This window comes from Leucoraja erinacea, chromosome 20, assembly GCF_028641065.1.
Source record: "Leucoraja erinacea ecotype New England chromosome 20, Leri_hhj_1, whole genome shotgun sequence".
NCBI lineage: Eukaryota > Metazoa > Chordata > Chondrichthyes > Rajiformes > Rajidae > Leucoraja > Leucoraja erinaceus.
In genome coordinates, this window is record NC_073396.1 from 32,879,780 (window position 1) to 32,893,827 (window position 14,048).

The 14,048-nt window shown below is 39.5% G+C and overlaps 1 protein-coding gene across 1 annotated transcript in view; it reads left to right on the forward strand.

Moving 5' to 3' along the window:
• Positions 1-14,048, forward strand: part of dnah3 (dynein axonemal heavy chain 3) — a 157,656-nt gene that overhangs the window by 29,765 nt on the left and 113,843 nt on the right. The window contains exons 9-14 of the mRNA XM_055651884.1: positions 1,373-1,568; positions 2,122-2,301; positions 4,275-4,411; positions 6,216-6,321; positions 7,860-8,038; positions 11,516-11,700. Of these exons, the coding sequence (XP_055507859.1) occupies positions 1,373-1,568; positions 2,122-2,301; positions 4,275-4,411; positions 6,216-6,321; positions 7,860-8,038; positions 11,516-11,700 (983 nt within the window). The remainder of the gene's footprint in view (positions 1-1,372; positions 1,569-2,121; positions 2,302-4,274; positions 4,412-6,215; positions 6,322-7,859; positions 8,039-11,515; positions 11,701-14,048) is intronic.

Below are 14,048 nucleotides of genomic sequence, written 5' to 3' on the forward strand. Positions count from 1 at the left end.
TCACAAGTAAAGATTCCCTTCATTTTGTTTGCAAATTTACTGTTACCTCCAAATCAATAGGAGCATAACCTCAAGAACAACAGCTCACTTAACCAGACAGAATTCAATCTTCTGGATTAAACACTGGAATTCATTAATTCACCTTTTGCTTATGACATTTTGGTAATTTCAGATGATGATTCTGCTTCTTAGGTTTGCACTTTATCCAAATGGGCATTTTTGTTCTGAAGAATCTTAATAGCTGCCTATTGCAAATGGAAACTGAAGAACAGTGAGACCCAGATCATATTAAGAGTTTGCCACTCTTTTTCCACAAAGTCAGGCTCACTACAATTTTAAAAGCTGGACAGGAAGCAGGGCAAAGCTCATTATAATTAAACCGGGAACCTCATTAATTTATACTCATCATAAAAAGGACACCTTTGTATCTCTGAGGTATCAGTGTACAATTGACTCTGCTGGTTATGAAGCGTGATCATTGTTTCCCTATGGAACCACTGCTGAAATACCAAAACTGACTGATTTCAAATCTTTTTTGTGGGCTTATGGGGAGACGTAAAATAATGTTATTTATTGCGGTCTAATCATCGGTTCCATTCCTTTCCCACTAACCCGTCCCATACTGGATGATGATCGTGGCTCGCATAGAAACTAAACTAATTCAACTTCCACAGGATGTTGTGGAACTAATCCTCCTGTGTACAGTGTTTTAGTTACTGGATTGGAAATTCAGATCCCTGGACTACCAATTCAGATATCTGAGTACAAGTGTCAGAAAGACAGCATGGTTATGGTGACCAACAAACTTGTACTAAAACCTCATCAGTTCTGTTAGGTTATTCAAGGTTACCTGATCTGGGCTAACCCACCAATGCATGGATAGGTAATGTTTCGGGTTGCCACCCTTCTTCCTTACTGTTTGGCTAATTTCCTTACTATAAATGTTGACTTTATTGTGATGCCCAGCTCCCAAAAAATGAATTACAAAACTTGATGAAAAGCACAGTAATGTTCACTAATGTGTAGGAAGGAACTGCAGATGCTGGTTTATGCCAAAGACAAAAAATGCTGGAGTAACTCGGGGTCAGGCAGCATCTCTGGAGAAAAGGAATAGGCGACATTTCAGGTCGGAACCCTTCTTCAGACTGAGGAAGGGTTCTGAACCGAAATGTTGCCTATTCCTTTTCTCCAGCGATGCTGCTTGACCCACTGAGGTACTCCAGCACTTTGTGTCTGTCTTAAAGTTCACTGATGTTGCAATAAGCTACAAATGAGAATGTAACCCAGTTCTTCCAGACTTTGTCCATCTTGGATTTTCAGATCAAACTGTTTTTTCTATGAAACAAATTAGCTTGTTAACTTGTGATTGCAGATGGATTCCAACCTGTGCCAATCTTTTCATCGCTCACAAAGAAAATTGGATGCATTTAGTACCGCAAAATGATTGTGATTCTACTCAGCAAGTGAAAGAATTCTTTGCATGTGCTGCCTCGATTATGTCCCTGCAATTAAGGGGGGCTGTTATCGAATCTCTGGAGGATCTTCTGTCGTTTTTTACAGTACACAAGGTACTTTTGAAATCCATGCAGTATGCGTCAATATGCATTAAATATGCATGAATCAAGTGGCTTAAAAAGTGTATTTTACGGAATAAGCATTGGGGATATTCAGCAAATATTAGGAATATTATTCAAGGTAGACAAAGAAAATGATATTGATATTATAATATTTATCGCACGCAGTACACATGTGATATACACCTCATATTTGTTACCAATGGACACTGCTATACCACGACCTCCCAGCTTGTCTCTTTTGTTCTACCCTAAGTATACCTGAGTCACTTAAAACATTTTCAGCAGACCATAACCTGCACAGTCCCATTCTACAATTTCCAAATTGCTTCCTGACCTGCTTCAACCCTGTTGAGGAATGCCTTGACTCTTATCCTCTATTTCAACTCACTTGAGAAAAGGAATAGGTGACGTTTTGGGTCGGAACCCTCCTTAGAGTGTCTGAAGTGTCTGACGAAGCTTCATTATCCTGAAATGAATTATCCATCAATTGCTAATGCTCTAAGCTTTGAAATGTGCATTTGAATCTTTGCTATTCTTCAAACAGGATGGAAATGACTTTGGAGATGAATTTCATGAGCTGCGATATGTTAGGCAACAGATTATGATATTCAAATTGAAAGTGGAAGAGCCTAAAATCATTTTTGAACCGAGCCTGGATGAGTGTTGGGATCTAATTCATCGATGTTACGTGGAAATTCTAAACAGTGCCAACGGAATTCTTAAGGTATTGATCATTCTTGATTTCTTGTCCAAAAAAACATTTGATAAAGGGAATGTTCAATGGATTTTATTATGAACTCTTCATAAAATAACTAGCAACTGTTGATTGAACATGGGGATCAAAATCCTACCCTGCCAGCCTTCTGGATTAAATGTTCGATGTTCTGAACGTTTGTTTTTATTTTCTGTTGAAATTTGTAGGGTTGGCAGTTGATTCCTTGGTTCATGTATCACCAAAGAGTCTACACGTAGACAGACACAGAAGGAAGCCATTTGGCCTCCACGTGTGTTGTCCCACATATGCCCATCAATTCACTTTTAAGCCCTTTGCCATTTCATGCACTCATGATAATTTATAGATCCATTAACCTCAGAACAGATCTCAGAGAAGTGGAGGGAAACTGGAGACCCATGGAGAAAATGCATGTCCTTCCAGAGAAATCGTGCAAACACTGAGAAACGAGGCTGTCAGACTTGAACATGGCTTCTTTGTGCCATACGACCGTACTAATGTAGCAGGAGTAACCAGCTGCCGGGCTGGATAACATAAGAATATTTTAACTTATTATCAAGCTAGGTAGCTAAAGAAGCCGTCTGGAGAAGGGTCCCAACCCGATATGTCACCTATTTCAAGGACAATCCCAAAAGATTTTATAAATACATAAGGAGGAAAAGGGTAACTAGAGAAAGAGAGAGTGGGACCTTTCAGGAATCAAAGTGGTCACCTCTGTGTGGAGCTACAGGAGATGGATAAGGTCCTCAATGAATATTTCTCCTCTGTATTTACCGATGAGAGAGACAGTAGGACGGAGGAACTTGGGGCAGTCAATGGAAATGTCTTGAGAGCAGTCAGTGTTAGCGTCAAAGAAGTACTGTAGGTACTATCATGTATGAAGGTGGACAAATTACCAGGGCCTGATCAGATACTGTATATCCGAGGACATTGTGGAAAACTAGAGAGGAAATTGCGGGAGCCCTGGTTGAAATTTACGAGTTGTCCTTTAATACAGGAGAGGTGCCGGAAGACTGGAGGGTGGCAAATGTTGTGCCTCTTTTCGAGAAGGATTGCAGGGAAAATGCTGGGAACTACAGGCCGGTGAGCTTAACATCTGTAGTTGGAAAGTTACTGGAGAGTATTCTGAGGGATAGGTTATACAGGCATTTGGATGGCAAGGGCTGATAAGAGATAGTCAGCATGGTTTTGTACGTGGGAGATCATGTCTCACAAATCTGATTGAGTTTTTTTGAAGACGTGACCAAAAAGGTCAATGAGGGCAGAGCTGTGGATGTTGTGTACATGCATTTCAGTAAGGCGTTCGACAAGGTTCCGCATGGTAGGCTGCTCTCGGACTGGAGGCCTGTGACTATGGTGTGCTTCAGGGTTCGGTGCTGGTCCCGTTACTGTTTGACATCTACATCTATGATTTCGATGAGAACATACAGGGCAAGATTAGCAAGTTTGCTAATGATACAGAAGTTAGTGGTTTTGCAGATAGTGAAGACAATGTGGAAGATTGCAGCAGATTTTGATCGATTGGCCAGGTGGGCTGAGGAATGGTTGATGGAATTTAATACAGAGAAATGTGAGGTGTTTTTTTTGGTTTAATCTACATAGTTTCTAGCTCTGCTGAATAGCAGAGGGATCTAGGTCACCTTGAACATCAAAAGACTGGCCTTCATCTCAGAGTATTTTGGAGTAGAATGTTTGATCGACGTTACCGCATTTCTGCTGGCCACTGTCAACACTGTGGGCGGCTATTCAGCTGCAGGGTCTTGGACTATTCCTTTGATTTGATTGCAAAATAATACTTCTCTGTGCCTCTTCCCATCTTCTTGCAACATCTGAGAACAATCTCCCCTCGGGAATAAATATAAATTTCAGGAAAACGATCAACATTCTGATTGTAGTAATGAATACGTGTAAACTCAGAGGGCTGCTCAGTTGCTTTTGATTTATTTAGCTCTTTTTTGGCACAGGTGGAATGTGAATTGCTACCTGATCTCATGGACAAAAAGCTCACCCTTCGTACAGTTCAAGAAGAGGAGGCCCTGGTCAATGAAATTATCAATAAATCCATGGAGATTTTTAATGTAAATATTGTTGGGCCTCAAAGGTAAATCTATGTGTAATTGATGAGTGTTTCAGGGATGTTCAGTTCTCAAATTATAAACTAATGGAACCACACAGATTTAATTGTAGTACTTTATACCACACAATCCAATGTATTATTGAGCACCAAACAGAATAAATTTATCAGCCTCATCCAGAGTATACTTGGCAAGGTTAATAAATACTGAGCTGAAGTTTACGACTGAAGGAGATGAACACATTCATTGCTTGAACCTATACCGCCGGTCATTAGACCAAGTTAATTTCAACCTCAACAGCTTATTTCTTCTATTCAACATTCTTTGCATAGCAAGCATCTGTTGGTCTTTCAATAGACAATAGGTGCAGGAGTAGGCCATTTGGCCCTTCGAGCCAGCACCGCCATTCAATGTGATCATGGCTGATCATCCCCAATCAGTACCCCGTTCCTGCCTTCTCCCCATATCCCCTGACTCCGCTATTTTTAAGAGCCCTATCTAGTTCTCTCTTGAAAGCATCCAGAGAACCTGCCTCCACCGCCATCTGAGGCAGAGAATTCCACAGACTCACCACTGGACTTCCTGGAAATTTTCCAGATTCCATACCTTCCTAAATATGAAAATCTCATGCTTTTTCTATCCTTTGTGCGAATATGTTTCCTAATTTAAGACATGAATGGGCTGTTTCCTACTTACATTTTTTTTTCTTAGTTTGAGTACTCCAACCCTATATCTACAAATATGTATATAGGTGTTCAGTCTGCATTCTGACTAAATCCTTGGATTATTTAATTATAATAACTGTTAACCTTCCAAAAACAAGGGAGTGTACAGTAACACTGATATTTATGATTTGCTTTCATTAATTTGGCAAGGTTGTGTATCCCTCTTGATGTAGGGTCTTGACCCGAATCATTGACTTAAGGTTTATGCCACCATGGATGCTGCTTGACAGTTCTTCCAGCAATCTGTTTTGTGTTACGTATTCTAGCACCTACAATTTATTTTGCCTTGTTCAAACCACATAGAGATTGTTTAAGAGAGATCTGGTGAAATGGAGCATGAGTACTGACCGATGAGAAGACATTTTAAAGAAATGAGGGGTTGGGAGAAAGGAACACAAAGCACGATAATGGGAATGAGAGCATGGCTTACCTGAATTTGGAACATTCAGTGTTACTTCCAGAAGGTTGTAAAGTGCTAAGATGGAAGATGAGATTTTGTTCTTCCAGTTTATATTGTGCCACACAATGGCAATGGGGTAGACTGCAGAGAGACAGATCAGAATGTAGTGGGATTGAGAATTAACGTGGCATGCAACAGTACGTTAAGGGTCAAAGTGATACCCCAGTTTACATTTGGTTTGCAGAGGATTCAATATTGTGAACACTGATGCAGTAGACTAAATTGGAAGTGCAAGTGAATTGCTTCTTCACCAGGAATAATTGTTTGGATACCTGGATGATGGGCAGGGAAAAGGTGAATGGATAAGTTCCTCCGGTTGCATAGGAAATGTTATTCTCCAGATTATTTTCTGTTCACAGAATGACAATCATTATAGTGCATCTCTGCTATTAGTATAATTATTATACATAGTGAGGCTTATGGTGGTTCTGCCCATAACAAGCTCCTCCCATGTCAATACTAATTCCAACCAAAGCATTGATTAGGCTGGTTATTGCCAGAGTTAAGGTTACATTTTCTTGGAGCTCATTAAGACTTATGTGAATTTATTTTATTCTTTTTTAAATGATCATATCAAGTTAGGATCATTTGCAGATACCGTTTATTACACCTGCAAGTAAAAATATTATTTTCCCTTTTGTTTAGCTATCTAAATGTATATAAAATATACAGTGATCTTATGAATAATAAGGCAGAACTAGAAATTGCTGCTTTTTTGTCACAGAAACATTCAACTGAAGCAGTTATAAAGGTATGTTTACATATTCCAGTTGCTTCAGACCTTTCCAAATAAGTAGTCATTTGTATACTTCAAAGATTACAAATCATCATTTGTTTCAGGAACAAAGCCACAACATATTTATCTCTCTAACCTTTCTGGTGTTATTTCAGAAAACACTTTAGAACTTTTGCTAAAAGGTTTGTCAGTGGGTGGTGGGTTTATAGAACCAGCTGCCAGAGGAGGTTGGGACTATCCCAACATTTAAGAAATAGTTAAACAGGTACATGGATGAGATGGGTTTGGAGGGATATGGACTAAACGCAGGCAGGTGGGACTAGTGTAGCTGGAACATGTTGGCCGGCGTGGGAAAGTTGGGCTGAAGGTCCTGTTTCCATACTGTATCACTCTATGACTCTCATGGATTTCATTGTTCTGTACATTTTGCACCTGACATGCACAAATATCAATATAAATTGATCAGGAATATGAGTACAGTCTCAATTTCACTCTAATTAGTAGAATAACTATATCAGAAGTCAAATCACTTAACTGTGCAACAGTGCTTTGCATTGACTGACACTGGCCTGTAGCTATCAATTAACATCATTAACACTGATTCTGAGAAAACTGGTGTCTCCATTTCAGTACATAAATTAAATAAATGCTACATGGTTACTCTGCATTTGGTGAACCCTCCCACCACAAGAGCAACTGAGAGCAATATTATACATTCAATTATTTGATGAACCTATACAATGACAATATAATGGTTCCACATTAAACAAATGCATAGAGTAGAGTTTAATGGATTTCCCTTGTGCCAGCATAAATTAGATTTTTAGGAAATTACTTATTTGCTATTTCTTTAACCTGGGGATTCAGCGTGCAGTTGAGAAGGAAGATAGCAAGTTTTGCTTTTATGGAAAGGAGTCTGAATATAAGAATAAGTCTTGCTGTAATAGTCCAGGGATTTGTTCAGACCACTTGAAGTATCTACAAGTTTGGTTTCCATACTCAAACGGAGGTGTTTAGCTTTGAAGTCTGCAGTGCAGGTTGCAGCAATTACCAGCACTATGCAAAAAATAACGCAGGGGGATCTGAAACCTGTTTTATTTTATAAAGAGACGCCATTGCTTCATACTACTAAAGAGACGCCATATTTTGTTAACTTTAAAGTTCCCCTCATTTTCTTCTTTATTCTGTTTGGTAATTAAAAATGATAAGTAGAAGTATTGCAACCACATTTAATTAACATTGTTTGAATATTGAGGTTAAGCAAGTTCTTCCATAATGGCATAATGACACTAATTGATGAAATAGGTGAATAATTTTGTAATTTGGTTAAAAATCTGAAACCGTATTCTTTTCGACCTGGGAAGGGAGAAGCAAGTGAATGTGCCCTAATATGTTTGTGCTTTACAATGACTCAATATAATGGTTCCACATGCATAGAGTAGAGTTTATGCAGTACCTGTATTGCACTTTAGAGTTGTTAAAGATTAGTTGTTGCATTATAGACTGTTTGCTGAATCGTGTGATTTTTACTAACCGCTGCCTCTCACTGCTAGAAAATAGCCAGTTTGCAGAAACTCTGCAATGAAATATCCCTGATGCGCATTACTGTCCCACTTGCCATGTTTTGCCTTGATGCTGTCAGCCTGAATGCTGATCTCTGCGCTCGTGCTATGAAGCTAAAGGAGACTTTGATTGAGTCCGTGGTGCAGGAAAATCGGAAATTAAACACAAGGTAAATTGTACAATTTGACATTTGCAGTGTTTGTTGAAAATGGGTAATGTTTCTGTGATTAACACATGGAATAAAAGTAGGCTCTAATTAATTATCCTAGTCATCCTGAATTTCCAATGTGGCTTCTGGGAGCTTGCAGCTTATTCTAGTTGCAGAAGGAATAGCCATGTAAATTACAATGGTGAAAATCAGAGACCTCTGCACTCTAAATGCACATTCATTCTTTGGATGCATCAAACTACCTGCAAAAAAACAAGGTGCTGTATGTTTACAGACCTGCTGTCTTAGGACTTTTTTATTTTCCAGTAAAGTCGTGCTGAATATAAAAAAGCTGTCTCCGGGCATTTTATAGAATGCAGGTTGTTCAGATTTGGTGAAGGGAATGTATTCAGTGCCACGACACTCAACTTTTTGATCAATAAATGCTCCGTGGATAAGGCAGCAAGTGTGGAAAGGAGCACAGAGACATTTTAGATTTTGAAGGTTTCACTTGCTGAATGTTTCTCACATTTTCTGTTTTTGTTTCAGGCTCCCAGCATCTACAGCTATTTTTTTGTTTTCATTTTACCCTTGACTGTTTTTTGAAGTTTGAAGTTTTTTGGAGTAATGCAAGGATTTCATTGTCCTATCTGGGACACATGACAATAAACTCTCTTGACTTGAAGTAACTTCAAATTTCTGTCCACCTTTGAAGCTGAAACTAAATCCAAAACTAAACTCCATTCATTCTTAATCCTAAAATTAACACTAACATTACAATGGAGCCTCCCACAATTTAAAATTGAACTGCTATTCTAGACTGCTCCAGAAAAAAGAGTTTTTCGATGGCCATTCATTGTCAAAAGAGGACTGTATGGTTGCAACAGTGGGGGAATTTAACTCCAAATATCGATTGGGAATGCTGTAATGTGAAGGGAGTGGATGAGTGGAATTTGTGACGTGTTTTTGGAGAAAACAATTCTCTATAATTCTATACAATTACCCCACAGAGAAGAGAAAAAAAAGGGAAGCTTTTGAAAGTGAAATAGGGAGAGTTCAGGGCCACAATGTGCCTGAGTGAAGGGAGAAGTAGGGAACCTTGGGTGACAATAAATATTGAGGCTCTGGGCAAGAAAACAAAGGAGGTATGTGTCAGGTATGAGTTGATGGATTCAAATGAATCCCTTGAAGAATATGTGAGGTGCAGGAATGCACAAGAGGAAAATAGGAAGATCAAAAGGCTTTGGCAAATAAGGTAAAGGAGAACACATAGAAATTCTAACATTATATTAATAACAAAGAGGTACCCATGGAGGGAATATGGCCCTGTAAAGATCAACGAGGCTGTCTGTCTGTTGGGCCACAGGAGATGTTGACAGGTTAAATGAATATTTTGTATATATTATGGAGAAAGGTGTGAACACGGGGGAACGGGGACTTAGTGCTGCCTTGAAGAGAGTCCACGTTACTGAAAAGTAGGTGCTGGAGATCCAAATACAGATAAATACAGTTAAATCCTGGTCATGATAAAGTGTATCTGAGGAAGCTGGGAAGAAATTGTGGGGCCCATGGCAGAGATACCTCTGTCATCAATAGCCATGGATGAGGTACAGGAAGACTAAAGAGTGGCTAGTGTTTTGCCTCTGTTTAAGAAAGACTGCAAGGAAAAGCCTGGGAACCAAAGATCTTAGAGCTTTAAGATCTTTGCTGGGAAGTACAGACTAGTGAACTTAACCTAACATCAGTGATGGGCAGCATGTCGGAGGGGATTTTGAGACAAGTTCTAAGACATTTGGAAAGCCAAAAACTGATTAAGGATAGTCAGCATGGGAAATCGTGATTGAGTTTTTTGAAGAGTTTTTTGAAGAGTTGACCAAGAAGATTGAGTGCTATGCAGTCTTCTTCTTCTTTTCGTGTCCATCTTGTTACAAACGTTGACCTCGCTGTCATCGTCCATCCTGAAAAGGACGCAAGCTTCCAGCGACAATCAGTGGAAGCCATCACTTGTCGCAATAGATGATGGTGGTAGCAGAATTAGCTCGGGATACTTCCAGTTTCCAGCCCCGTGACGTGGACGCTTCTGCCATGGGGACAGTACTATGCAGTAGGCGTTGACAATATATTCTATGGTAGGTTATATCGCGTGGGATCCAGGGTGAGCTAGCCAATTAGATACAAACTCTGCAGAAGGGTCCCGACAGCTATCCACGTTCTCCACGGATGCTGCCTCACCAGGTGAGTTAGTCCAGCATTTTGTGTCTTTCTTAGATACAAAATTGGCTTGAAGGTGGGAGAGAGGGGGTGGTTGTACAAGGGTTGTTTTTTCAGACTGGAGGTCTGAAACAAGTGGTGAGCCAAAGCAATTAGTGCTGGGTCCACTGTTGTTCGCATTTTATATTAACAATTGGGATGTGAATGTAGGTGGCATGTTAGTAAGTGTGCAGATTACACTGAAATTTATGGTATCGCATACAGTGGAAAGGTTTATCAGAGATTACAATGAGATGTTGATCAACTGGACCAAAGGGTGAAGGAATGGCAGGTGGAGTTTAATTTAGATAGAGAGTGGCAATTTGGCCAAAACTAGAGCAGGCACAACGTTCCATGAAAGTGGTGGCACAGATGGACAGGGTGTGAAGAAAATGTCTGGCACACTTGCCTCCATCAACCAGTATATTGGGTACAAGAGTTTGGATTGGACACCATATTACAGCTGTTCAAGATGTTGGTAAGACCACATTTCAAGTAGGATATCATGAACAGAAGGGGTGCAAAAACGTTTGATAAGGATATAAATGGTTCTAGATGGTTTCAGTTATAGGGAGGGACTGGGTCTTTTTCCCCTGGAATGTGACGTGTAGGAGGCTTTAGAGTGACGTTATAGAGTCACGAGGCACATGGTTAAGATAAATAGTCATAATTTATTTTGCCTAGGTAGGGGAATTTAAAACTAAAGGGCATAGGTTTAAGGTGAGAGCGGAAAGATTTAAAAGGGATCCAAAGGGCATCTTTTGTAAACAGTGTGGTGTGAATATGGATTAAACTGTCAGAGGAAGTGGTAGAGGTGGTACAATTATGACATTAGAAAGACGATTGAATAGGTACATGGATAAATTGTTTAAGAAGGAACTGCAGATGCTGGAAAAATCGAAGGCAGACAAAAATGCTGGAGAAACTCAGTTGGCGAGGCAGCATCTATGGAGCGAATGAATAGGTGACTTTTCGGGTCGAGACCCTCCCTCAGACTGGATAAGAGTATATGAGCCAGGCTCAGCAAGTGGGATTAGCTTGGTTAGGCAACTTGGTCAGCATGAATGGGTTGGGCCGAAAGGTTTGTTTCCATGATGAATATGTCTATGACATTTCTGGAGGATTATCCACTCATTTGCTGATGACTCCCTATTACTTTTGAGTTAGAGATGTATGATCCCTATGACCATGCATGCAGTGACTGTATCTTAAATGTCATAGTACAGGTTGGTCTTCCTTTCTCTCCAGTATTTGCACGCAGTATGAGGAAATATCTGATCGGATCCATGAAATTCCCGAGAGCACAGAAGAGCTGGTGGAACTTGACACTTACATGAAAAAGGCCAGTGACGTGCTTATTGTAAAGCTGAAAGAAGAAATCTTTGAAGCAGCAGATAGACTGGACTTTTTACTGGACTTTGCCACACTGTCAGGTGAACAAGAGAATATTTTGAGGATGATGTACATTTTTTAGAATTAGCATTATTTAAAATGCACATCATTCCTGAATTTATATATACACTGTTCTAATTTCTTCATTTCGTAGTTTTTAGAAATTCAATGCATTCAGTAAAAAAAAAACCTACCAGAGAAACACAAGGGAAGAAAGCTAAGGAAGACCCTTATATAGATACACCACCGCTTGTCCAGCAATGGATGGTCCGACATCTCCTATAATCCGGACAACATTACGAGAGCATGTGGCTCATGCACTTTCAGGATGCTCCATCCTGAATCATGCTCCATCATGCTCCATCCATTGCTTACTCATTGCTCATTGCTTACTTATTTTTTAATCGTTAAATCTTTATTTCCATTTCTAGCAGTCCATGGTGCATTGGAGACATGCGAGGGGTAAAATTAGTGGGTCAGAGGTGTATTGTTGACTAATTATTACCTGACCTCAGTTAGTCCGGCAAAATGGATAATCATTCAAGGCTCTGGAACTAAGGGTGCCGGAAAATCGATGGTGTACCTGTATTAAAAAGTCACCTTTTTGTTTAATCGGGTAGCTCCACCCTAACCGATGTGGTCTTTCCTACAATGTTTTTAACCATCATTTGACCGTGCCTGAGACTTTGCTTCTGTTTTTGGTGTTTTTGATGTTTCTTTATTTTGCATGTCTTTTCCTACTATTTCTTTTGATTGTTATTTTTGGTGTGTATTAACTTTTTTTTTTGTCAATGATTAGTGATGTACAGCACTTTGTTGCAACTATGTTTGTTTTTAAAGTGCTCTATAAATAAAATTATTATTATTATTATTTGTAATTAATTCCTGTGCAGATGTTTGGCCTCGTATGTCAGACTTTTGAATAGAAGTTTCAAACTAACTTTAATAGTTCACATTCCCCGAAGCTCCATTCATTATTTAATTATGATAATCTTAAGTTTTACGTAAACTCGATGACAACACCTCATTTTCCATTTTAATACATGACAAACAATACAAATTCAACATTGCATTTAATAGTTTCAAGCAATGACTAATGCCATTATTTCAGTATTTAATGTTTCATTTTTTCAGATAATTTCAGATTTTATTGGTCTTGCTCTATCTGGAATGCCTCCTGATATTTCTACTTTAGTTCACCTCCCTCATTATCACTGTCATCATCCAATCTCTTCTGCCTTCTATCTCTTTGTCTTTCTCTTTACTTTTAAAAATGAACTCATTGCTAACTTCTCCCAGTTCTGCTGGAATGCCATCAACTTGTAACATTAACTCTGCTTCTCTCTTCACATAAGCTGTCTAACCATCTGAGTATTTTCAGTGTTTGAGGTTTTATTTCACATTTCCTTCATCTTCTGTATTTTGCTTTTAAATTAACCATTTCCCTCACACTAGTTTATTGTTATACACAGCAATGAAATCCCTGTTCACTTGAAGCTCATAGGGTAAACAGTAATCAGAAATTAATTCTGAATGCAGAAATAATCATGGCAAGTGTAAAACAGCAGAATGGTGCAAGATCACATAGAAACATAGAAAATATGTGCAGGAGGAGGCCATTCATTGTAAGCATGGCTGATCGTCCCCTATCAATAACCCGTGCCTGCCTTTTCCCCATATCCCTTGACTCCACTAGCCCCTAGAGCTCCTTCTAACTCTCTCTTAAATCCATCAAGTGACTTGGCCTCCACTGCCCTCTGTGGCAGGGAATTCCATAAATTCACAACTCTCTGGATGAAAAAGTTTTTTCTCACCTCAGTCTTAAATGACCTCCCCTTTATTCTAAGACTGTGGCCCCCTGGTTCTGGACTCACCCAACATTGGGAACATTTTTCCTGCATCTAGCTTGTCCTGTCCTTTTATAATTGTATATGTTTCTATAAGATCCCCCCTCATCCTTTGAAACTCCAGTGAATACAAGCCTAGTCTTTTCAATCTTTCCTCATATGACAGTCCCACCATCCCAGGGATCAATCCCTGAAGCAATGCCTAAAAATACATTAATGGAATATCCGAATATAGTATAGTTCACAGTAAGAATATGTGGCAGTACCTCAGGGATGAGGATGTGAAAGACGTGATGGATTCAGGAGTCTGATAGCAGTGGGGATCAATGTCCCGTACATCCTCTTTTTAGAAGCCATGTCTCGCAGTCAGGAAACAGCATCTTGAGCTGTGCGCCAGGGCTGGAGTTCTGATTCCTATGGGGTATGCGATCTTGACTTGGCCTGGGTGATCCAGTACCAGAGATAATCCATCACTGTATCGGCACGCATTGCTGCCACCACGTGGATCTGTACTTAAAGCATTCGTGCATCTAATCTCAGTG